The sequence below is a fragment of the Boleophthalmus pectinirostris genome, unplaced genomic scaffold (genome assembly GCF_026225935.1).
Source record: "Boleophthalmus pectinirostris isolate CB_2022bp ecotype Guang Dong unplaced genomic scaffold, ASM2622593v1 HiC_scaffold_8, whole genome shotgun sequence".
Lineage (NCBI taxonomy): Eukaryota > Metazoa > Chordata > Actinopteri > Gobiiformes > Gobiidae > Boleophthalmus > Boleophthalmus pectinirostris.
The window spans coordinates 41749532-41775435 of record NW_026571515.1 but is presented as its reverse complement, the minus strand read 5'-3'; the positions used below and the strand labels follow the sequence as shown (position 1 = coordinate 41775435).

The following is a 25904-nucleotide window of genomic DNA, read 5'->3' as shown; positions in this document are numbered from 1 at the left end:
AAAACAGGAAAATACCACCATGTAATCCATTTATTTCAACCAAGTAACTGTAATCCAATTACCACTCACTGAAACAGTAACTGTAACTGAATACAGTTACTCATCATTTGTACTCTGATTATGTAACTCCAGTACATGTAATCTGTTACTCCCCAACAATAATTATGAACTATCAGTGTCAGTCGCTTGTAATTCTCATAATAATAATAATAATAATAATAATAATAGTGTGTGTGTGTGTGTGTGTGTGTTCAGCACCTTGGACAGCTCCGGGTCCACCACCCCCTCTCCCCTCTGTCCTTCCCCCGCCTGCCCGTGCGCACAGCCGGGCTTTGGGCACGAGAGAACAGCCCCTCAGTGCGATATGACAGCGAGTGTGTATGTGTGCCATTTTATATTTATTTATTTTCTCTTTTTTTTTTTCTCTTCCAAGCCATTCCGGAAGTAGCTACTGCGCTCAAGCCAACCATTTCGGGGAGGGAAATCAGCGCTAGAGAAATCACACCATCGCCTCTCCGATCCACAGATCAATACAACACTTCTGGTGCGTAAGACACGTCTCCACTCGTGTTTTTCTACGTTTATTTTAAGTGAGATAAAAGCGCACGGTGCCTTTCTTCCATACCTACCTCTCTCCGTGGACGTCGTGGTGGGTTTTTTTCGGGGTACGATGTTTTGCTTTGCCGAGAATCGCTTTCGGATGTCGCGCTGAGATGGGACGCGGGTCTGAGCTGCTCGCGGCCGCTGCTCGGAGCCGCTGTTGCCTTTTTGTACCACAGTAGCCCCCCTCAAGATGCGAAAAGGATGGATTTTGTTTTTCGCGTGGATGCGGTGAAGTGGTGGAGCCTTCGTTGAGAAATGGTCTGACACCCGGAATGCTATGCGCTAAAGAGACAATAAAAAGACATTGTTTATTTGAGTCTTACGCGAATTTCCAACTGGATTATGGTTGTAGACACGAGCTGCAGGTGCGATCGCTCGGATGGCGTGTCTTTTTGGGATTTTAAACTGTTTTTTACGCGCCGCTTTCGTCTCATCCACTCTCTCCACGTCTTCTGCTTTGGGTAGCAAAACCATGTAGGCTAGTCTCTACTGCAAGAAGAAGGAGCCCAGCGCTAGAAGAAGAAGAAGGGAGAGGAGAGAGAGACGAGAAAAACAATGCGCTGTGCCAAATGGTGAAGGCGAAATCACGATTGTAGCGGCTGCGCTGGAGATGCCGTGTCAAATATTGGCCTATTGCTTGAATTGTTTGGGTAATGGAGATTAAAACCGCGCTGTCCGAGCCGAAATGGAAAACAATTGATCCGCATTGGTTTGGACACACATGCCATCACTGAGGCCTGTTCCCCATCATTTCAACACAGACTCTATGAATCCAAATAGATTGTGATAGTTCAAATAAACCGACACACAAAGGAAAGGGAAGTACGTGTGTTTAACATTTCCAGATCGCAGTGAAGGCGTCATAGTGCCCGCAAACCCAAAAATGTTCAAGTATCGGATCCGCATGTTTTTCAATGAACTTAAAGTGCTGGTTTTTATGCGCTCCGATACACGACAGTCCGACACAGAGAGGCGATCCAACGGGAACAACACCAACACCACCACCACCACCACCATGCGCGATCTGGGGCTGGGGATGGGGGACTGTGGCTGCATGCCCCCCTTTGTCGACTGCCATTCCCGGGATGACGAGGAGGAGTACTACGGGAGCGATCCGCGGCCCCGGAGCTTAGCCTTCGAGGATAAGGAGCCCAATAAGCTGCAGGTCGGCCTGGATGCGGTGTCGCTAGCCAGCACCGCGAGCAGCCTGCGCACCCCCCAGTGTAGAATCTGCTTCCAGGGCCCAGAGCAGGTACGGAACACGCTCCTTTTCTCCGGATTTCTCGATTTTTCACTACTTTTACGCACAATTTGGCGCTGTTCTTCTGGCTCAGTGAAGTCACGATGTTCACCTGTTTATGTCCTGGTCTAGTTCTGGTTTAGTCCTGGTCCAGTCCTAGTTCTGGTTTAGTCCTGGTCCAGTCCTAGTCCTAGTTGAGTCCTGGTTCGGTTGATGTGGTGTGGTTTCACTCACGCTCCTTTTCTCCATATTGTTGATCATCCAGTCGGCCTATTTAACATTGTTACGCACAAAGTGGCTCGACTCGGTCCTAGTTTAGGCTCTTGAGTCTAGACTCGATGTACCTGTTTTCCACCTTTTAGTCTTGGTGTAGTTCTGGTTTGGTCCTGGTCTGTTCCGGTTTAGTCCTGATCTAGTCCTGGTTCCGTGGTTAGTTTTGATGTGGTGTGATTGGAAATGTTTGAAGAGCAGATTTAGACTATCACAAAACATCTTCATGATCACGGCCTATTTAATCTCTTTACGCACAAAGTGGCTACGTCCAACCCCTTTTATTCTAGTCACAACGTGCACCTGTTTATGTCCTCTTTTAGTCCCAGTTTATGTCCCGATTCAGTCCTAGTTTAGTCCTGGTTCAGTCCTGGTTTACTCTTGGCTCAATTCTTATTTAATCACAAATTCATCCAAGTGTAGTCCTGGTTTAGTCCTGATGTAGTCCTAGTTCAGTCCTGGTTCAGTTCTGGTTTAGTCCTGGGTTACTCCTGGCTCAGTTCTCGTTTTATCCCAAATTAGTCCCAGTTTAGTCCTGGTACAGTCCTGGTTTATTCCTGGTTTAGTCCTGGTACAGTCTTGGTTCAGTCCTGGTACAGTCCTGGTTTAATTCTGGTTCAGTCCTGGTTCGGTCCTGGTTCAGTCCTGGTTTAGTCCCAGTTTAGACCCAGTTTACACCCAGTTGTGATGTTGTAGTACATGGGACAGCCGTGTACTTTCCGTGTACTTTCATTCTACCACTACTTGTACTTGTATACTTGCTTGTATACTATAAGAAATCTTCACATTACTCGGTGTTTATTGCTGTGTAAAGATGTTTAGAGGCACAGATTTAGCTTCCTGAGCCACTCCATCTCTCCCCCTCCCACTCGTTCTTCTGAAGAAAACAGCCCGGGCTTCTGCACAGGCCCAGGATCAGCTTCTGGACGTGGGAACAATTTGGGTAAAGTCTTGAACTGAGACTTTCCATTTCTGTTTTAATAATGAACACGTCGAGAAGAAAAAACACTCAAATCTGAACTGACAAACAAATACATGAGTCACACTTCAGAACATGTCTGTACAGACTTGATTTAGTCCTGGTTTAGTCCTAGTTTAGTCTTCCTTTAGACCTGTTCAGACCTGCTCGTGTGACATAAAAATGGTATAGTGTTTGTATCTAGGCTAAAGAGAGAGAGAGAGAGAGAGAGAGAGAGGAAAGAGAGAGCGAGAGGGAGGGAGGGAGAGCGAAGGAGAGAGACAGTGTGAGAGTGATAGAGAGGGAAAGAGAGAGGGAGAGGGGAAAAGAGAGAGAGAGAGAAAGAGGGAGGGAGGGAGAGAGAGAGAGAGGAAAGAGAGAGTGAGAGAGGGAGGAAGGGAGGGGAGGGAGAGAGTGTGAGAGAGAGTGTGGGCGTGACAGAGGGAAAGAGAGAGGGAGAAGGAAGAGGGGGAAAGAGAGAGGGAAGGAGGGAGGGAGAGAGGAAGGGATGGAGGTAGGGAGAGGGAGGGAGAGTGTGAGAGTGATAGAGAGGGAAAGAGAGAGAGAGAGGGAAGGAGGGAGGGAGGAAGGGATGGAGGAAGGGAGGGGGAGGGAGAGAGTGTGAGCGTGATAGAGAGGGAAAGAGAGATAGAGGGAGAAAGGAAAAGACAGAGAGAGAGAGAGAGAGGAAGTGAGAGTGATAGAGAGCGTGAGATGGAGAGCGAGGGAAGGGAGAGAGAGAGAGAGAGAGAGAGAGAGAGGGAGCAGCCGTGGACGTGGGGTAGTGATCTAAATAACGCTGTTTTAATGAGATCGTGGCAGAGCCCACTCATCTGAAGCGTCGCCAGCGTCGAGCTTAGCAACAAAGAAAGTTCGCCAAAAATGTCCACGGAAGACAAACAAGAGCAGCGTTTTGGACACAATCCACTATTGTCTGTAGGCCTACACTAAAAATATATCCAAATGTGCCATGTGGATCCATTGATTCAGTGATTCAAGTGGATTCAACATTTCTTTCCTTATCGTGCACATGTCACTCAACACATGTCACTCAACACATGTCACTCAACACATGTCCAGGAACACACTCCTGCTCATCTTAAAGAGGGATGTCACACTCAAAGAACTTTTTGGAGCTTTCTAACGTGTTATAATGTTGTTCCCTCATTAAAAACACACCTGAAGAGGTTTTAGACTTTGGGTAATTTAGCGACCTCTCCTGGGTCCTATTCAAACTCTCACCCATGAGTCTACATCTCCCATGCTCCCACACAACACTTCTACACAAATGTACAACAACATCATACATAGTGTAATAGTTTTATTAGCAGGATACAAACAAACTAAACAAAAACTAAACAAAAACAAAACATATAAAACCTGTTAATATGCTGTTGTAGGAAAAGTGGCATGTGTCTTTTTGGGGTCAGGCAGAAATCCTGTTATTAAATGTAAGATTTTGTGGGCTGGTGGATGAGTGTAGAGAGCTAAAGGATCTTCACACTGATGCAAAGGTGAGGGGTTCAATCCCAGTCTGTCTGTGTTGATTGTTGTTGTGTCGTTGGCAGTGTGTGTGTGTGTGTGTGTGTGTGTGTGTGTGTGTGTGTGTGTGTGTGTGTGTGTGTGTGTGTGTGTGTGTGTGCTGGTGATGGTCAGAGGGGCTGATGGAGGAGTTTGGCAGCCTCTGGTCCATCTGTTCCAGGGCAGCTGTGGCTACAGAAGTAACTTTCATGCACCTGATGTGAGCTGAGGCCAGGGGAGGGCAAACTTTTAGGCTCGTGGGTCAGAAAAGGTTCTAAAATTTGAGGGGAGGGCTGGACCAAGAGAAGATTGATGAACTGGAGAGAAAAAAATCACATAGGATATGTAGAAAACCTGAGCTTGAATTTGAATAGAAAGTCATTACAAAACATTACAACAAAATATCCGTCTTTCAGATCCCACAGTCTTTAGTATTTATTGAAATTACTCTTAAAACACTGGAAATTAAATGAATAAAATACTGTTTTTTTTGTTTTTGTTTATTACTAACAGTTACTATATTAAAGCACTGAAAGTTCTGTCCTCCTGACTCTTTATTTCAAAAACAGTAGAAGATGCAGATCTACTTCTATTCAATGTGCGTCCCCAAAACTCAACAACGACCAACACAAGGACAGAACAGTGTCAGCGTGCCAGTCTGTCAGTGTGTTATATTTGATCTGGTGTGCATTGTTTATCATGAGAACGTACGTGCACATGCACACCACTCACGTGCACACCTTAACAGAAATGACATGTAACACATAAATGCATTTTTACATAACAGCCGAGAAACTTACATCTGATTTCAGTGGATCAATGTTGTTGTGTTCCTCTTTAGCCAGTGCATCAAAGTCTGGAGTTAGTTTTGTTGTGGCAGTTCTCAGGATGTGTTCATGTCGAGTTGGAATGATTGGAAAAGTGACTTTCCCACTGGGAAAATTCACATGAACGCCTCCTCATGTCGACCCCAACCCCAACCCCAACCCTAACCACTGCAAACAGACCAAGATGTGATGTTTCTGTAAAGTCACAAGAACAAGAAAGTGCAGCTCAGTCTGTTTGTCTTCTGCACCTCTCACTTAACAAAAAGGATTTTGCTTTGATGACTCCACATACAAAATCTTCACTGCAAACTCGGGATGATTTAAGCAGTCAAAGATTACTTTTTTGGTCCTTCCTGTGGATCAATCCTGCCCATCACCTTCACCTTTCATTATTTTTCAATTCCGTTGGGAAGAGAAACAGTTTGAATGGAGGTTTGAGTCACACACATCTGATTCACTTTTGCATTTATGGAGTTCGCAAATTTTTAAAGCCCATTTCTCGAGTCGTTTTCCACTGTTAGAACATCCAACAACCACACAATTACGATGTCCGAATCCCAAAACTAAAATATGACAATATCAGAATCAGAAACAAAAGTGAAATGGTCAAAAGACTTGAAAAGATCGGCTTTGTCAATAGACACATCCCACTGGGAAAACAAACATGGAGGTTTGATGCTCACTTTTTCTGAAAATCCTTCCCAGTATGAATTGCACAATGACTGGTAAGTCCGAGATTCTTGATACATCTATACACCGCACCTCAACAAAGCTCAGTGTATCTAGAGTGCGTCAGGAAACACCGGACTTGCAGGAAAAATAAACCATTAACAAAGTTTATTATAATTTATTCAAGTTCAGTGGGCTGGATTAAAAGGTTTAAAGGGCTGCACACGGCCCCTGGGCCATAGTTTGCCCACTCCCTGACTCACGGTGAGCAGGTTTTCAAAATGAAACACTGGGACGTCCCTGGTTTGGGGCGGCTGGGAATAAAACTGAAATGAGTAACGCAGAATTAAGGAAAATTGTTCTGCACTTGGCACTAATGTATCTAGTCCTGTTTTAGTCCTGGTCTAGTACCTGTACAGTCACATGTATAAAACTAGGACAAATCACTGTTTATATATATCTATCTATATCTAATCTATATGTATATATGTGTATATATATATATATATATATATATATATATATATATATATATATTATATATATATATATATATATATATATATATAGATATAGATATATAGATATATAGATAGATAGATATATGCTTCTGTCTGTCCAAAAACATCTCTAAGTTGTGTGTGAGTGTGTGTGTGTGTGTGTGTGTGATGTGTGTGTGTGTGTGTGTGTGTGTGTGTGTGTGTGTGTGTGTGAGTGTGTGTGTGTGTGTGTGTGTGTGTGTGTGTGTGTATCATGTCCAGATGAAGGTGGATAATGATAAACAGTGTAAACCTGCAGTGCACAGATGGATATTAGCATTAGCATTAGCATGATTAGCATGAGGCCGTCAGAGGAGCAGTGTGCTGCAGCCGTGTGCCCCGACACACGACAGGACAGATCACACTTTAGGACACTCAGCCGTGTGCTCCGACACACGACAGGACAGATCACACTTTAGGACACTCAGCCGTGTGCTCCGACACACGACAGGACAGATCACACTTTAGGACACTCAGCCGTGTGCCCCGACACACGACAGGACAGATCACACTTTAGGACACTCAGCCGTGTGCTCCGACACACGACAGGACAGATCACACTTTAGGACACTCAGCCGTGTGCTCCGACACACGACAGGACAGATCACACTTTAGGACACTCAGCCGTGTGCTCCGACACACGACAGGACAGATCACACTTTAGGACACTCAGCCGTGTGCCCCGACACACGACAGGACAGATCACACTTTAGGACACTCAAGTTTGACAAAGTTACAAACTAAAGACTCTTCTCACAAAGCTCCATGCTCCGGGAAACAACTGATACTTTGCAGTGACATCCAGCTGGGGGTGTTCAGCATGTATGTCTGTGGGAGAATGTTCAGCAGTTACTGTAGTGACACCATCAGGGTTCCCACTCTTTTTCACTGACAAAATTTCAAAACTTTTCCATGACTTTTTTATGAGCTAAAGTGAATTTTCCATGACTTTACAGCACCTCCATGTGTAGAACTGGTCAGACTATCATCCACTCACCTTATGGTTTGGGATGATAGTTTTTGAACATTGTAAATCCTGTCAGTGCGTTTACTGTCGTCTCTTTTAAACAAAAGACTCAGACGTTCAGAAATACTCAGAACAGACTCATGAGACCTGAACACAACACTGGAGCTGCGGGAAAGAGATACTAAAATTCCATGACTTTTCCAAAACTTTCATTGAATTCACAAAATTCCATGACTTTTCCAGGCCTCGAAAATGACATTCTCAATTTCCATGACTTTTCCAGGATTTCCATGACTGTGGGAACACACACATGCACACAGAAGCGAACACAACCAAAAAGTTTTGAAATGGGCTCTGTTCACGCAAAACCGGACGACATTTGGAAACATGCGGATGAGGACTTTCTTTGAGCTCTGCTGGTGATGGGAACTCTGGGAAAAAAGAGAAAATGGCCCAGTTTTCTTCATCTAAATGTCATTGTATTCTTCTTTCCTTTTCTACATTGCCTATTAGTTTGTGTATTAAAATGTCTCTAATGTAATTTTTTTTAAAAAGGTGTTGTTGTAATGTTTCGTTATGTTCATCAGATCGACAGTTCCATCCGGTTGTCTGTAAGTGACTCTGAAGACACGAGTCCCGTCCTCCATGAAAAGCTTTGGCAGGTTGTAAAGACGCCGCCGCCACAGTTTTATCACATGTCCAGTGTCGGGGAACTACACCGGAAGTCATCATCCGCGTGATTCCAAACGTCTTCTGGAAAGCGTGAATAGGGCCAAACGTGATTTAAAGAGCATATTTTCTGGAGCCTGATCAGATCGAGCGTGTACGGTCCTGTTTACGGGTTAGATTTTTAACTAAAAGGTGAGAGTGACAATCTGAAAAAGTGTTGGCCAATACTAGGCAACTTGTTACTTTTATGTTATTTCTGATTTAACAGCAGCTCACATGTTGTAGTTCCAGCTAAGGCAAGATCAGATTCTTTTCTAATTTGAGAAACAGGGGTTCTTATTCTAGTCACAATGTACAACTGTTTATGTCCTCTTTTAGTCCTGGTTTATGTCCTGACATAGTCCTGGTTTAGTCCTGATGTAGTCCTGGTTTAGTCCTGGTTTAGTCCTGATGTAGTCCTGGTTTAGTCCTGATGTAGTCCTGGTTTAGTTCTTTTGTAGTCCTGGTTTACTCTTGGTTTAGTCCTGGTTTAGTCCTGGTTTACTCTTGGTTTAGTCCTGGTTTAGTCCTGATGTAGTCCTGGTTTAGTCCTGATGTAGTCCTGGTTTACTCTTGGTTTAGTCCTGGTTTAGTCCTGATTTAGTCCTGATGTAGTCCTGGTTTAGTTCTGTTGTAGTCCTGGTTTACTCTTGGTTTAGTCCTGGTTTAGTCCTGTTGTAGTCCTGGTTTAGTCCTGTTTAGTCCTGGTTTAGTCCTGATGTAGTCCTGGTTTAGTCCTGATGTAGTCCTGGTTTAGTTCTGTTGTAGTCCTGGTTTACTCTTGGTTTAGTCCTGGTTTAGTCCTGGTTTACTCTTGGTTTAGTCCTGGTTTAGTCCTGATGTAGTCCTGGTTTAGTCCTGATGTAGTCCTGGTTTACTCTTGGTTTAGTCCTGGTTTAGTCCTGTTTAGTCCTGATGTAGTCCTGGTTTAGTCTTGTTTAGTCCTGGTTTTAGTCCTGTTTATTTAGTCCTGGTTTAGTTCTGTTGTAGTCCTGGTTTACTCTTGGTTTAGTCCTGGTTTAGTCCTGATGTAGTCCTGGTTTAGTTCTGTTGTAGTCCTGGTTTACTCTTGGTTTAGTCCTGGTTTAGTCCTGATGTAGTCCTGGTTTACTCTTGGTTTAGTCCTGGTTTAGTCCTGGTTTAGTCCTGATGTAGTCCTGGTTTAGTTCTGTTGTAGTCCTGGTTTACTCTTGGTTTAGTCCTGATGTAGTCCTGGTTTAGTTCTGTTGTAGTCCTGGTTTACTCTTGGTTTAGTCCTGGTTTAGTCCTGATGTAGTCCTGGTTTAGTTCTGTTGTAGTCCTGGTTTACTCTTGGTTTAGTCCTGGTTTAGTCCTGGCTCAGTTCTGGTTTAATCCCAGGTTAGTGTCAGTTTCGCCCCAGTTCAGTTGTGGTTTAGTTCTGATGTAGTCCTGGTTTAGTCCTGGTTTAGTCCTTGTTCTCTTGTGGTTCAGTTGTGGGTGAAGTCCCAGTTTAGACACAGTTTTGAAATATTCACATTATACTGACTCTATTGCTGTGTAAATGGGTTTATAGCTTGAGGTAGCCAAAGATTTAGCTTCAGACAGAACAGTGCCTACAGCTAGAATCACACCGACAGGAAATGTTGATGATAGATACTGTAGGCTCCACAAACCTGTCATATTAATCTGTTTAATCTGATAAATGAGAGTTTAATTTTAGGAGTTTTGCTGTACAACTGTCAGACTGCAGAATTGCTGACCTGGTTTATGGTTTATATCTCTAATTCCTGGGCCTATCCACATGAAACAAAAAGTAGTACAAAGTTCCACCTCTTCTCTGCCAGTGTAAATCAACAAAAGTTCAATTATGTTTTCAAAATATCTTCAGAAAGTGGCGCCATTATCCAACCCCAAAGATGTGGTCAGCTGACAGGCCTTGAAGACGTAAGAGTCATGTGACAAGTTTGTGGAGTCGATCCTAAACAAATAATGAGAAGATTCAACATTTGTGGATCAGACGTTTGGAGATTTCTTTCAAGAACAGTGAATTCTACAGACCCCTGCCCTCCACCTGAAACCATGCCCTCCCTGAACCAGCGCTTGTAGATTTCATTTTTAGACAGGATCATCTCCAGCCATTGTTGTTTTGGTTGTTTAATAAATGTTTTGGTCTGTTGCCGTGGTGACTCATCGCTGCACGGCTCCTTTCGCTTTCAGACAAACACAGCACAAAGAGGCCATAGCGTTGCAGATTAGCTGATTAGCCTGTGACGCTCTAAAATCATCACCGCTGAAAGGAGTGACCATGTGAACGCACAGAGGGGGGCCGGGACCAGGAGCTTCAGCTTCCTGTTTATAGACGCCATTTTGAGGACATTTCAGTTTTTAAACTGTAAATATCAATTAGGGTTGTCAAAAAAAAAAAAAAAAAAAGAAAGAAAATAGATTTAATAGAATAGAATAATAATAAATAGAATAGTCATTTGAGCAGGTATCAATACTAACAAGTCCCATTCAAGTATGAGTGGTAAATTACACAGATATAAGTGTTAAAGAATGAAGTACCATTTAATGCTGAAAATCACATTCTTTTGTCTAAAGAAAGTGTTTTATTATCATTGCAGAATCAATTCAAATTCAAAAAAGTTTATGACAATTCTTTATACAAAACATATGAAGAATTGAAATTGTGTTTCTCACTCCCAAGCGTATAAATAAATAAATAATAATAATAAATGGAAAAGTCCAAGTGTTCTTTGGGGAGACGCAGAATCGAATATTGAGTATCGAGTCGATTCCTTAGTATCAAAACTGAGATTTTTAGTATCGTGACACTAATGGCAACGTCCCACATTTTTCATCACCCTTGAATATGTAGGATTTTAAAAATAGATTTCAGATTCATCTGGAGGCAACATGTTCAAACAAGATGGTGATTGTATTGTTAAGAGCACATTACGGAACTTTCTTTCTGGAGGGTTGTCTGTCTCCATGAAAATAGAAATTTGCCTGAAATGCTCCAGAGTGTGACATAAAATGAATTAATCTCTTGCATTTGATTTTTCATTTTAAGACTTAACACTTAAGTCTAGGTTAACTTAAGACGTAGACTAGATCTCTCTGGAGGGACTATGTCTCTCGGCTGGCCTGGGAACGTCTCGGGATCCCCCCGGAAGAGCTGGAGGAAGTGTGTGTGGAGAGGGAGGTCTGGGAGGCCCTTCTCAGACTGTTGTCCCCACAACCCGACCTCGGATAAGCGGAAGAAAATGGAAACTGGGACTCAACACTTGGCCTGTTAGCGTCACTTCAGGCAAAGCAATAACACTAGTCCAGTGAGGTTCATTTGGTCTTCAGATAATTTGTGTTATTATGTTCTTTTTTCAGACCAGAGTTTGTTTTCATACCTGACAGTTTGGACTGCTGTGAGGTGCTGTGATGTTGCTGTGACGTGTCGCTCAGCTGATTTACACAGGTTTTGGTGCGGTCTTCCTGCTGGTGGAAAACACAATATGAACAATACTCGTTCACCCAAAAGATAAAACAGAACCAGAGCATAAATGTAATGTCATATACGAAATATCCTGCATGTCCTGCAATAAAACACATATCGAGGAGAACGTTCAGTCCACGAAAAAAGGAATATAGGACAGAATGTGAGAAGGAAACAGCGAAGGCACAAGCAACAAAACACAAAGCAGAACAGCAACAACTCAAATCGGCCTTTTGTGACACTGTAAAAGAGAGAAGCTCATTCTGGATCGGGAGGCTGAGATGAGGGGCTTTTTTTCCTCTCACACACTTGGGATACTGTCCTGAGGAAGTGGGACTGCAGGTGGCGCTGTCGTCCTGCCTCCACCGGTAGAAAGACAGCACCAAAACCTTTTTAAATCAACTGAGCGACACAACACATCAACATGACGAGACTCTGAGGAAGCGCGCAGGGACAATTAAGCAATGATATTAAGCAATAACATTACCACAGGAAAAGTAAGGAAAGCAAGTGGAGGAGCCCCACCTGAAAAGTTACACACTGAATCTTTAATAATACCATGTTCAGTTGTTCACAATTATCAAAATATGCTACATGAAGTATTGTTTTGTTTCTCATTATCCAATCAAAAAACATAATGAGCTCCTCACGTTGGGTTGCCAGATCCTACAAACTAAATCCAGAGTTTAATCAACCCAAAAGGGCTTTATATAACGTGATGTGTCCTCAGTCTCTGACCCATCACGGACTCCCAGCTTCATGTGTGATTGTGACGTTGTTCTTACACCACTAGGAGCACATGTTACACATATTAGCTTTAAGGTTGATTTCAGCACTGGACAGCGACACAGGCCGAGCCCCACGAAGCAGAGGACAGGACGACAGACGCAGGAAATGACACTGTGTTGAATGGAGTGTATTTTTAGCAGCCTTGGCTAAAAACAAATTCAGTCATTTTAATATGTTTTCTTATTTTAAGTATAACAAGACGTATTCCACTGGCGAGACGCAAATCTCCAACAGTGATTAATGAACCAAACCCGGGACTAGATCAGAGGCTAAACCAGGGACTTAACCAGGACTTAACTACAGACTAAACTAAAGACTAAACCAGGACTTAACTAGGACTGAACCAGGATTAAGGTAGGACCAAAACCAAGACTAAAATAAGTTTAAAGCAGTACCTAAACCAGAACTAAACCAAGGCTAAACCAGGACTAAACCAGGACTAAACCAGGACTAAACCAGGACTAAAATAGGACTAAACAAAACAAGACCAGAGACTAAAGCAGGACTAAACCAGGGATAAACTAGGACTAAAGCAGGACCAAACCAGGACAAGGTCATAGACTAAACCAGGAGCAAATCAGCAGATCTAAAGCACTCCTAAACCAGGGACTGAAGCAGAAGTACAGCAAGACTAAACCAGAACTACAGCAAGACTAAACCAGAAGTACAGCAGACTAAACCAGAACTACAGCAGGACTAAACCAGAACTACAGCAAGACTAAACCAGAACTACAGCAGGACTAAACCAGAACTACAGCAGGACTAAACCAGAAGTACAGCAGGACTAAACCAGAACTACAGCAAGACTAAACCAGAAGTACAGCAAGACTAAACCAGAAGTACAGCAGGACTAAACCAGAAGTACAGCAAGACTAAACCAGAATATGGTTCATATGGCATTAAGGAGATGTGGTGCTGGGCCATAGACAGACTTCATAATCTTAGTTTCAGAGAAGTCTTAAGCCTCTCGTTTGTTCACACATGGCTTCTCTCTATAACGTCTAACATATACTCTTCATATACTGTACGTTTAACACTCATGGTGTAATGGTGCAGTGTTATTTAAGGCTGAGCGACTGCAGCTGTCCAGATGTGACCTCGTGTGTCACTCAGGGACAGTCAGGCTTCAGTAAGTGCACATTAGATTTACTCTATCAGTTATAATGTACGAGTGTGTGAATGTGCTCGTGTATCCAAACAGCTGTCAGTCCCAGCTCCCAGTGCTGGACGTGTAGGACCATCTGATCGATCGCTTCTCTGGAGAAATCACATTATTAACTGGACATGGAGGCAGCATGTGTCTCAACAGTTTGAGCCTCTGTAGAGTAAAAGTTTTGTTCCCTCTTGTGTCCTGTAGGAGGATCCACTGAGCGTGTGCTGCAGTGGTAAGAGAGACGAAGCTTTCTACCACATTATAACAGTGTTCCCTCATCAAAAACACGCCTCAAGACGTTTGAGATTACCCATGTGTTTGACTATTTTACAGATCTCTCCTCAAATCTCCCTTACAGTGCTCCGCCCACAAGCCCACATCAGCCACGCCCCCACATGACAGTTCTCCATAAATATACAAAACAATGACACAAACAATAGACAAAAAAAAACTAAACTGAGACTGTTTAAACATTTCAATACACTGTTTTGGTCAACTCTAGTATTTACACAGTACAAGGTAAAGTGGTGATTTCTTACAGTGTTGTGTGTGTGTGTGTCCTGCAGGGGGAGCTGCTGAGCCCGTGTCGCTGTGACGGCTCCGTGCGCTGCACACACCAGCCCTGCCTCATCAGGTGGATCAGTGAGAGAGGCTCCTGGAGCTGTGAGCTCTGCTACTTCAAATACCAGGTCCTGGCCATCAGCACCAAGAACCCCCTGCAGGTGAGAGCGAGCATTACACCTGTCACTCTACACCTGCCACGCCCCTGCAGGTGAGAGCGAGCATTACACCTGTCACTCTACACCTGCCACGCCCCTGCAGGTGAGAGCGAGCATCACACCTGTCACTCTACACCTGCCACGCCCCTGCAGGTGAGAGCGAGCATCACACCTGTCACTCTACACCTGTCACTCTACTGCCATGCCCCTGCAGCTCAGGAAGTGTCTGGAGGAAACCAGGACACAGGGAGAACATGTAAACTCCTGAAAGGCAAACCTTCTTAGAGAGAGTGCTGTTGCTCAAGAGCCACAGCCGGTGGTGTCACCTGCTGGTTGCCATGGAGAATTACAATAATGTGAATATGGAACATTCCAGGCCATGGAAGAACATCTCCATGAGACAAGAAGGTTTCACACCCTCCAGCAGTAAAGTTCCACAGTGCACCTTTAACCCCTGTTTGATTGTCTACAGCAGTGGCTCTCAAACTGAAGAACTCATGTCCTCCCTGCAGGACACACACAGTTTGAGAAACACTGGTCAACAGATCAGTTCTTTCCATGTGACGTCTCTAGTACAGTCTACTGTACACACACACACACACACACACACACCCCTACACACAGTGTTGGGGAGTAACAGATTACATGTACCGCCGTTACGTAATCAGAGTACAAATTATGAGTAACTGTATTCCGTTACAGTTACTGTTTCAATGAGTGGTAATTGGATTACAGTTACTTTGCTGAAATAAGTGGATTACAAGGCGGTATTTTCCTGTTTTCACATTTTGTGCTACATCCCATTTATTTATTTTTTTATTTCGGTAATTCCACTCATTGCCTGAAGCCCAAACAGAACGCGCGCAATAAGAGCGATGTAAACGTCATGTTAAAGTTGGCGGTGTCAGTCACACAGTGGAAGCAGCAGTGCATTGGTAAAAACGCATTTGTGTCTTGGAAATTCTTCTCCCGATGTGAGATATATATATAAAAAAAACAAATATAAAATCGCCTACAACTTAAATGTGAAACCGGAGCTACTGGCACTGGTGAAAACAACCTGCATAGACTCATAATATCTGCACTACTGTCCTATAGTGACCTGCCACATGAGGGGACACACACACACACACAAACACACACACAAACACAAACACACACAAACACCTTCATCATCGTCATCAACCTGAGAACCCGCGGACCACGTCTCCTTCCGTAGTTACAGCGCGGACACCGCCGTCTCGTGCGCCGCGTGTGGACCGTGTTTTCTCGCGTAAACCGCGCTTCCTCCTGTGCGCCTCTAAACCAGAACTAACACCAGACTAAAACCAGGACTAAACCAGGACTAAACCAGGACTAAAGCAGGACTAAAGCAGGACTGAACCAGGTTTAAACTAGGACTAAACCAGAACTAAAGACCTGGTCTAGACCAGGTCTAAAAATCAGGACTAAACCAGGACTAAACCAGGTCTAAACAACATGACACCTAACAGTAGGTTGACATAATTTAAGGTGATCTCATATAAAAAAAAATTTCTCTATCAATAATATTTTTAATCTGGTGAAGGAAAGGCTGATCTTGTTTACTGTCTTTTAACAGACAAAACCTCTTATATTAAGATGTCGTGGTCTTTGTTTCTCTACAGTTGTTTATTCATGGAGACTTGGGCTCAGACAATTTGAAGACAACAAACAAGAATTTTCAGGATGTGGTTGCTACATTCATGTCGTTTAAAAAAACATGACAATATCAAGTAATCCAAAGTAATCAGATTACGTTACTCACTTTAAGTAATTTAATGGATTACGTTACAAATTACATTTTGGGGTGTGTAATCTGTAATCTGTAGGGGATTACATTTTAAAAGTAACCTTCCCAACACTGCCGACACACACACACACACACACACAGACAGAGACACACACATGCACACAGACACAGACAGAGACACACACACACAGACAGAGACACACACACACAGACAGAGACACACGCACACACTCACAGAGACACACACACACAGACAGAGACACACACACACACAGAGACACACACACAGACACACACACACACACACACACAGACAGAGACACAGCTCAGTCTGTACCAGAGCCCAGTGCAAATGACTCACACTTCGTCCTATTTGGATAAACACAAAAACCACAACATGTGAGTGTGTGGGCCTCAAACACGCACGTGAAATTAAAACAAATAATATATGTCGTAATGTTGTCACGATGCTAAACATCTACACTGATTTCAATACTAAGGAATAGTCTCGATACACAATCTTGATTCTGATACCACAATGATAATAAAAACACTCTTTATTTAAACAATGGACTTTCATTTTCATTATAAGATAACATCCCAGATAACATTCAAAAATGCATTCAAATACAACCTGAGAAGTCAAAGAATTTTAAAATACAATTCTCTTGAACCCCTCTCAAAAGCGTGTGTGTTAGCAGTCGTAGAGCAGACTTATGGAATAGTTCAGATGACCATATAAAGCTTGGTGCACTTTAAAAATATAAAAATCAAATCTTACAGAAATACCTAGAAGACCAGATCCATTGTCTTCACAAATAAACCACGACTATTAACCAAACACATTTCTTGAACATGACCTTTTATTTTGTACGATCATAAACGATAAACTTTTGTGCCTTCGATATCATTATTATTAGTTTGTACAACCATAAACAGAAGAAAAATAAAAATAAAATCCTTACATTTTTCATTTTCAATGTTGTTTATTTTGTACGTTCATAACCGATAAACTTTGTGCCTGTTCATCATCACTATTATTAGTTTGTGCGTGTATGTATATATGTGTTTATATTTGTGTTCATTTTTTTAAACTTCATCCTGCTCCTTTTGAACACCACGTCCCAAATATGTACATGTACATATCCTTGTTCTTCCATATTGTTGTTGTACCTTGCTCAAAAAACAGAACAAAACAAAAAAAAAAAAACATTAAATAAATTATAGTACTTTCTTTTCTATTCATATGTGGCCTTATAATCCCTCAGTGGTCCAGTAGTGTAAACTAGTAGTGATCCATGTGTGTATATTATGTCTATGTGCTCTTCTACTTGTTCTGATCCAGCTCAACATCATTCAGAAACAAATTATCCAAAGTGATCGCAATTATATATAAATACAGATATATCCTAGATAAAAACTCTTTAAGTCTTTTTATTATATATAACTCACTGGTACTGCCCTACGTAACCTACGGTATTGAGATTTGGGGCAATACATATAAGTCTAATACAAATCCAGTCTTTACCTGCAAAAAAAGGCAATAAGAGCATCAACTTATAACGAACCAACCAATGTGTTATTTATAAACCTTCAAACGCTGAAATTTTATGATTTAGTCGACCTTTACACTCTTAAAATCATGTTCAAAGTAAACAACAATCTCCTGTCAAAATCTTTACAGAACATGTTCAAAATCCAAAAAAGCCAATATGAGCTCAGAGGCACAGCCATGTTTATTAAAAAGAAAATTAGAACAAACATTATGAAATTTTGTAAATCTGTTAAAGGGCTGGAGCTGTGGAACAACTGTACAGAAAACCTCAAATTGTGCACCACTTTCTTTCACTTCATAAAGAAGTTTAAATGTTTAACTCTGGACAGATACATGAAATATGAGACTTAGTTTGTGCTGTAATACTTTGTTGTTCTGTTACTGATTAGTTTGTTTCCTCCTGCTGTATTTATGAAGATGAACTGGTGTCAAGATGAACGCTCTGACAAAGGAATAAAGGGTAAAGGCAGAATAAGCTTAAGCTTCAGCCTGCACCTTTTCGGTCTGTATATGTTAAATATGACTATTTGTGAATTAATGTCAAAATATACCTGTGACCGAAATAAATAAATACATAAATTCTAAAAACATTCAGGAAAGCTTCAATTCTTTCCTGTCAATGGGCCTTTATTAGTATGGATACCTGCTCACATGAGTAGTTTCTGTACTAGTTTTAGTATTGATTTTATTTAGATCAGGGGTCGCCAACCTGTAGCTCCCCACCCCGTTCAGAATAACTCACCAAGGGATTTCTGAATTCTGTGTATTATGCTGAACAAGTATAATAGGATTAAGTACCATTGTAAAAGTATCATTTTCATGCCTAACTTTGTCCACTGATAAAAGGATAATGGTTTATAGGATACACAGAGGGATAATGCTTTATGTTTTACAGAAGCATCTAACTCTTCTGCATCTAAGGCTCATCAAGGCTCTTATTTATACTTTTTGTTTGTTTGTGACTGCTAAAAGAGGTAGCTCTCTGGTATTTTGGTTTTGTAAAAGTAGCTCACTGGAGGAAAAATGTTAGAGACCCTGTATATGAATACTGTGATAAGCTGTAAAAAGCCAAAAAAAAAAAAAAAAAAAAAAAAAAAGACTGATATAAAGAACTAAGAGAGATTCATCACTATCCACTTACTCAGAGTTGTATTAGAGTGATTCATGCATGCTTGAGTAATCCTGTATTGTTCTCGCCTACCCTCTATCTCCACCCACTTCTTACTTACTACTTACTTACAATGAATATAAAAGTCAAGACTCCAGGTCCCACGTGCGAGGCTCAAAGGGTCACATAAGAAGTGCAGGTATCACTGGTGCCAGGACATTACAATGAACACAGAAAACAAGACAAAACCTGCACATTTACTCCCAAACTGCATTTAATCAAGTTCTTTGTGCCCACCGTTAAATGTCCGTGTTGCTGTGCTGTGCAGTGGCAGGCCATCTCCCTGACAGTGATCGAGAAGGTTCAGATCGCAGCCATCATCCTGGGCTCTCTCTTCCTCATCGCCAGCATCTCGTGGCTCATCTGGTCATCCCTCAGCCCCTCGGCCAAATGGCAGAGACAGGACCTACTCTTCCAGATCTGCTACGGCATGTACGGCTTCATGGACATCGTCTGCATAGGTACAGCTACTGTTAAATACTACTATTAAACTAAAAAAATGAGATTGAATGTAAGGAGCTGATCCATGAGTTAGTTGTTCTAGGTGGGAAGTGCTCTGGTTTTCCACACTTACCCAAAACATGTACAGTAGGTAGGTAAGATAGTCCTCCTGACAGCAGCTAGAAGACTGTCCACCAGAAAAGTAGCATGCTATAATTTTAAGATGCTCTACAAAACAGTTCAAACTAAACTCCGTGTTTCTCCGTCTCTCCTCAGGCCTGATCATCCACGAGGGCTCTTCTGTGTACAGGATCTTTAAACGCTGGCAGGCCGTCAACCAACAGTGGAAAGTCCTGAACTATGAGAAGTCCAAGGACCTGGGGGACCCCCTGAGCTCGGGGGGGAAGGGCGGGGCAAGGGGCGGGCGGAGCGGCACCCTAGGGTCCGGCCTGGGGGGCAGCAGCGGGGGGCAGAGGAGGAGGAGGAGGCTAAGGACTATCCTGGATCAGCACTGCGGCTACACCATCCTCCACATCCTGAGCCAGCTCCGACCCCAGGACCCCAGGCTCGGAGCGGGGGCCAACCGCGAGGTGGTGATGAGGGTGACCACAGTATGAACTCTGCCCAACGAGTGTCCACAAAGGGAGTGACCGAGGGACAGAGGGGTGTGGGTTTGAGATGGTTTGGCTGATTTTTATTGATGAGATCTGAAATATTTGACAAGAATATTTTTCTGACTGGTTTGACTCGCCCCTGCTGCATTCTCACACTTCACCACTAGATGCTGCCTATGTTACTGCCGTCTGATCATGTCTCTGGTTCTTCTGCCATACTAAAGCTGGCACACTGTCAGACAGCAGTAACATCAACAGCATCTAGTGGTGATGTGTGAGAATACAAGCGAGCTAGTCCAATTTAAATCAATAGTCAATAGTCAGTTTAACAGTCTGGCTTCAGTGACCTCATTTTCTACAGGCAGATTATTTTGCTTTAACACTTAGAAAATAGACAAGATAGAAAAGCTTAACATTTTACATTTGTTTAGTTATTACATTGTAAAAAAAAAAAAAAGTATTATCTAGGGATACATTAAATTGGCTTGACCTGAATTCATATTTTATCTTTACTTGAAATTGAAATTGGCCAATGTTCTTTCTTATTCTTATTCTTTGGTAGAATGTTTACTAGAGGATACCAAGTAAGATTAGATGTTCTTAAATCAATTCATTTTAGATTTACTGCTAATATTTCTTTGCAGTGTGCATCTACAATTATTTACTCTTAATCTTAAGGAGAAAATCTCATTTCAAGACAAAATAATCATAGTTTATTTCAAAAGCAAACAATCTGTTTACAGCATTTCACAAAAATATATTGAAACCAGTCACAAACAATGAAATATAAAAGGTGTTAACTAAAAATGTGTCAGATCCACTCAAACTCTACATGATTCCTTCAGGTCAGGTTACCTCGTGTGGACATTCGTTTTCAAATAAAAGCAAAAATGTAAAAATGAAAGACTTACTTTAAACATGGAACTCTGTGGACTTAAAGGGCCCGTTCTGGAGAGACTGGGACGTCTCCTCGACAGAAACACCGGGTGGAACGTTTCCACAACAAACCTGGTGACAAACTAAAGAGTTAACAACATTTTGATTCAAAACTGACAAAATGGACTTTAATACCTGCTCTTGTTAAGACAATTTTCAAAGTATCAATTTCAGGATGCATAGACATTTTTAATTTCAGCAGTTTTTTGCTTTTTTGTTTTGTTTTCTACTCACGTTTTTCATTTTGTACGAATGGATTTTTTGGGATTTTGATGGAAATAATTCATGTTTCAATGCCATAAAATCATTTCCAGTCAAGTATGTGTAAAAAAAATCTTACAAACTTAAAGAGGGGGTATTCTGCAAAATCGATTATTTATTGTTTTTATGCCGAAGAGGTTTTAGATGTCATCCGTGCATGTCTGAGTAATCTAGCGATCTTCAAACTCTCTTTACAGCCTAGGTCACTCATGCTCCCGCTCTGCAATTCTCCACACAAACACGATACAAAACTGACAAAGCTGATGTGATGTTTGTCAGTTTGATGAGCAGGAGGCACGCTGACTGTGTTGTGATAGTGCTCTGAAGGGGGAGTGAGCAAAGGGAGCGCCAGGAACAAAAGTGACACATGTTCATAAGTTTTTTTTCAGTGAATTTATCATTTTCAAAACAATAAAAGGTAATATGGTGATCTGAATATGTTATGTGTAAAATACCCCCTCTTTAAAAACTAATGCTGGTTACAAGACCGCGAAACTGAAAAAAACGTTGTTACCAATGTGAGAGAATCACATAAGTAACAGCAAAATAATAAGTCATTGAAAATTAAAAAAAAAAAAGTTAAAATTCTATAAAATTTCAGTGACACTTTGCAATAAATTGTGTACATTTCACAGGGACTTTTGCATGGGTATCTATAATTTTCCTCCACATTTCACTACATGAAGCACAGGACAGAATTCTAATGGTGCTTGCCAAATGAACACGTGTTGAGGGTTTTTCATGGACGATGGCGTGTTACGGCGTTTTCAGAGACATGTGTGTGGAGGCCGCTGTGCCCACTCCTATTTGATAATAAGTAAAAGTATTGGATTAAAAACTGGGATTTTCTGATCTCTTCATTCAGTGTGTCACTGTTTTTATTGAAGTTCTGGGTTTTTTTACACTCTAAAAGTAAAAGTTACACTAAAAATGTTGGGTAATATGTTCAGTGTGCAGAGGGCCACGGTGGCTGAGTGGTTAAATGCAACATAAGTTTAATGCCCTCTAGTGGAATATTCCAGCAAAGCAAGAGACAAACGTGTGGCCAACCCCCCACCAGGAAAGACGAGATTGGGAAGCAGAGGTGGGACCATGTTGTTGTTTTGCAAGTGTCAAGTGAGTCTCAAGTCTTGGGCCTCTGAGTCCGAATCAGGTCCCAAGACAAGCAAGTCCAAGTCGAGTCTCGAGTCACTGGCCCATGAGTCCAAGTCAAGTCCAAGTCGTCTGTTTTGAGCTTCAAGTCATTTCAAGTCTTTAAATGTAGCTTACATTTTTGCAGTTTATGAACTAAATTGTATTTAAAAAGTCTTTACATTAGTATTTATATAAGAGTTTTTTTTTTCTTTTTAAAATGTCTTGTCCAGATCTTAATGTGAATCATTACAGTCAGAATAGAAAGACTTCACATTTAAAAGAGCTTAATCAGTTATTTGATCATGTATCTGCACTTAAATGGGAGGATCATGTTCTATGTAGTTCCCTCTTTGTATGTAGTTGTACTGTATTGTACTGTACATTACTGTAGTACATTTGAGGATACCACATCACAGTACTTCAGTTCCATCCAACAGAGAAGTGGAGGGACATGGTTCAGTTTGTTCCTGTAAAATGAAGCGTCGCATTTATCAGCTGTAAAGAGAAAAGTATATATATATTTTTAGGAGATGCATCGAGTCTTCTCACGTCACAGGGCTCAAGTCCAAGTCAAGTCTCAAGTCCTAAAAATAGTGACTCAAGTCTGACTCGAGTTCAAGTCATGACTTGCAGGTCCCCAGCTCAGTGTGAAACTTGATGTTTCTTGTAGCTCTGCTGACACAGTCTGGATTTTTTTTATTTCGACATGTATGTTGTTCAAATTTGGAGCACATTTGAAGAGTCTCACAGAAGCTTTATTCACCTGTGTTTTGTTCAGCCTGATCATCTCTGATCTCTTCTGCTGAGCAGGTCTGGGTCTGGTTTATACTGCGATAGGAAACCGCTGGGAGTATCTGACACAGTAACCGAGTAAGTAGCAAAAACTGTCAATGTGTTCTTGGGCAAGACACTTCACCCACGTTGCCTTATGAGTGTGGAGTGGGAGAGTTGGTGATGGAAGGGGCCACTGGAGTCTGGAGTGTGGACTGAATGAATCCAGCACTCAGTGTAAAGCTAAAGAAATCCAATACCTGATTGATTTTTATTCTTCACCAGAAAATGTAAAAGTCTGGTCTCTGAAGAGACACGCCCCTGTCTTTATTTCAGTCGACAAACCTGTAGTACACAAACATTATCCACAGAGTCCTCCTCCTCTTCCTCCTCCTCCTCCTCCTCCTCGTGCAGAGCTGTGGGTGTGCTCAGAGCCTCAGCTTGTGGCGCCCTCTCGTGGTTCAAACGGAAACTCCACACAACCAGACTGTTCAAGGCTGAAGTTAGAAAAAACCCACAAAATAACAGAGTGTAAAGTCAGTGAACAATAAACAGAAAATGCCAAGGCCACTTCATCATCATCATCATCATCATCATCATCATCATCATCACGATGTGCTTATTATTCCAGTCAAGAAGAAATGAAACATTAAACTTTAAATGTAAACTGTTTTTCTGAGAACGTACAAGCCAGTTTACTTAAAAACTCAACTTATCTGTGTGTTGTTCTTGTTAAGCAGTCATTTATTTTTGAGAAAACTATCTAACCAAACTTTTCCTTTTAGGCGAGGCTATTTCTTAAACTTAAAGTGCATTTGATAAATTCAGAAATATAAGTAAGTCTTTATTTATATGGCTCTTTTCACAGACATATGTCACAAAGTCGCTTTACAGAGCATTTTTCATACATTCATTATTCTTTTTCTCCATACCTGGTGGTGGTAAGCTACTATTGCAGCTGCAGCTGCCCTGGGGCAGACTGACAGAAGCATGGCTGCTCCAACCACCACCATCACTCCCACACACTCACACACACACACACACCACTATCATACTAGGCAATATGGATGAAGTGTCTTGTCTAAGGACACAATGACGCCTGGCGCCCCCCTGTGGCTCCTGATTTTCCCAGTGTCTCCATCCAAGTCCTGACCAGACCAGCCCTGCTGAGCTTCTCAGATCTGACAGATCAGACTTTGACAAGCTGGTATGGCCACATGAAATGTGACTAACGGTTTGGTTAATTGACCCGTGGGAAATACTCAGAATAGTTTTTCATCAGTGAAGAGGCAGTTTGTGAACAAAAGTAGAAAACAAAACATGGAACAGGTCTACAGGAAGTTTTAACCATGGATCCATAATAAGACCAATGTAAACTATTATAAACCATTAAAGACCAGTTTAAACCATGGATCTATAATAATAATAATAAGATTTTATTATAGTTCTATGGGTTAAACAGAATCCCTCCACCCAAAATGCAGAGACAAGGCTTTTTTTCTGACAGTATAAACATTGATTAAACAAAACCAATAACAAATCATAATTGTTGTATAATTTAGTAGTTCAATTAAATGTTTATTATTAGGGATGGGACAAGATCTTGTGCCATAAGATTTCACGAGACAAATTGACTTAAGATTTTGCACACATGCTGAAAACGATCTCTTGACATTATTTCCCATGTTTTTACATTTGGATTGAATAAAAATGACTGGCAAGATACATTTTTGAGAAGCTATAGTCACAAAAAGCACTAAAGCACAAATATTCAGTCAAGTAAAATAAAAAGCTGTGAGAATAAAAGTGAGAACTGGATTGAACAATTTATTTACAGTAAATCATGTCATAATCTGGTGTTGTCTCGTTCTTGCAGATCCAGTCTCGTGTCTCGTCTCGTCTTGTGGAAATTATATCTTGTCCCGCTCTTATTTATTATTAAATTATTATCTGCTGCCAGTGTGCAACCAGGAAGTGAAATGATAAACTTCATAAAATATTACAAAAGTAGAAAACAATAGGCATTTTTAGTACAACCTGAAATGTAAAATGAATCATGTGAATTATGTACTAGAGCAGTGGTCACTAACTTTTTTCAGCCAAACATCTACACGCTCGGTCTGAGAAAAGAGCCACAACTACCAACATGAACAGAAATAACCACAACAAAAGTGATCATGTTTATAGTTTCAGACTGCTTTATTTTTGCAATCTTGTGATATTTATCTTCGGAATTCTGGACATAGGGCCTCATTTCCTATAGCCAAAGTGTTGGAGACGTGTGGAGACACTTTTTGAAATAATCTTGAGGAAAATAACTCTTTTCCTCACGTGTTTGTTAGTTTCTGCTTAGACAAAAAAATTACACTTGAAACAGAAATAAAGTCCAGATAATTTACTTATTCCAAAGTCATACTTGTACAAGGAGTCTGTGCTGACATTCCCATGCAGAGACTGAATATTTAAGCCTATACAATGATTTTTATACAAACTATAGTGGGAGGCGACCGTGGTTTAGACTTAATGCCTCTTCGTTGGTGCAGCCAGGCCTCTTGGCACGTTGCACAATCTTATCCAATTGTGACAAGGATCCCCCGGATTCATCTCACTCCCCTCACAGGAGTCTTGCTGCTCTGATCAGGGTGATGAGTCGTGAGTCTGCATATCCCTATCAATAAGTCCTTGCCCTATTTAGTTAATTGATTAGACATATAGATAGAAATAGAATATCTTGTACATGAACTGAACCTATCTCTGCCTCCTTCATCTGTAATCTGGTCCCTGTTTTCTGGGTCATTGTATAGTGAATTATAATAGTACAATAATAAAATATAGCAGT

At 41.5% G+C, this 25904-nt stretch overlaps 1 protein-coding gene across 1 annotated transcript; it reads left to right on the top strand.

The window, feature by feature from the left end:
* Nucleotides 1-1486: 1486 nt before the first annotated feature.
* marchf9 (membrane-associated ring finger (C3HC4) 9) lies at nucleotides 1487-19966 on the top strand. Its single transcript, XM_020942043.1, has 4 exons — nucleotides 1487-1855; nucleotides 14262-14417; nucleotides 19177-19369; nucleotides 19626-19966. Exons 1-4 carry the CDS (start codon nucleotides 1487-1489, stop codon nucleotides 19964-19966), a joined length of 1059 nt encoding a protein of 352 aa, XP_020797702.1.
* Nucleotides 19967-25904: the final 5938 nt, after the last annotated feature.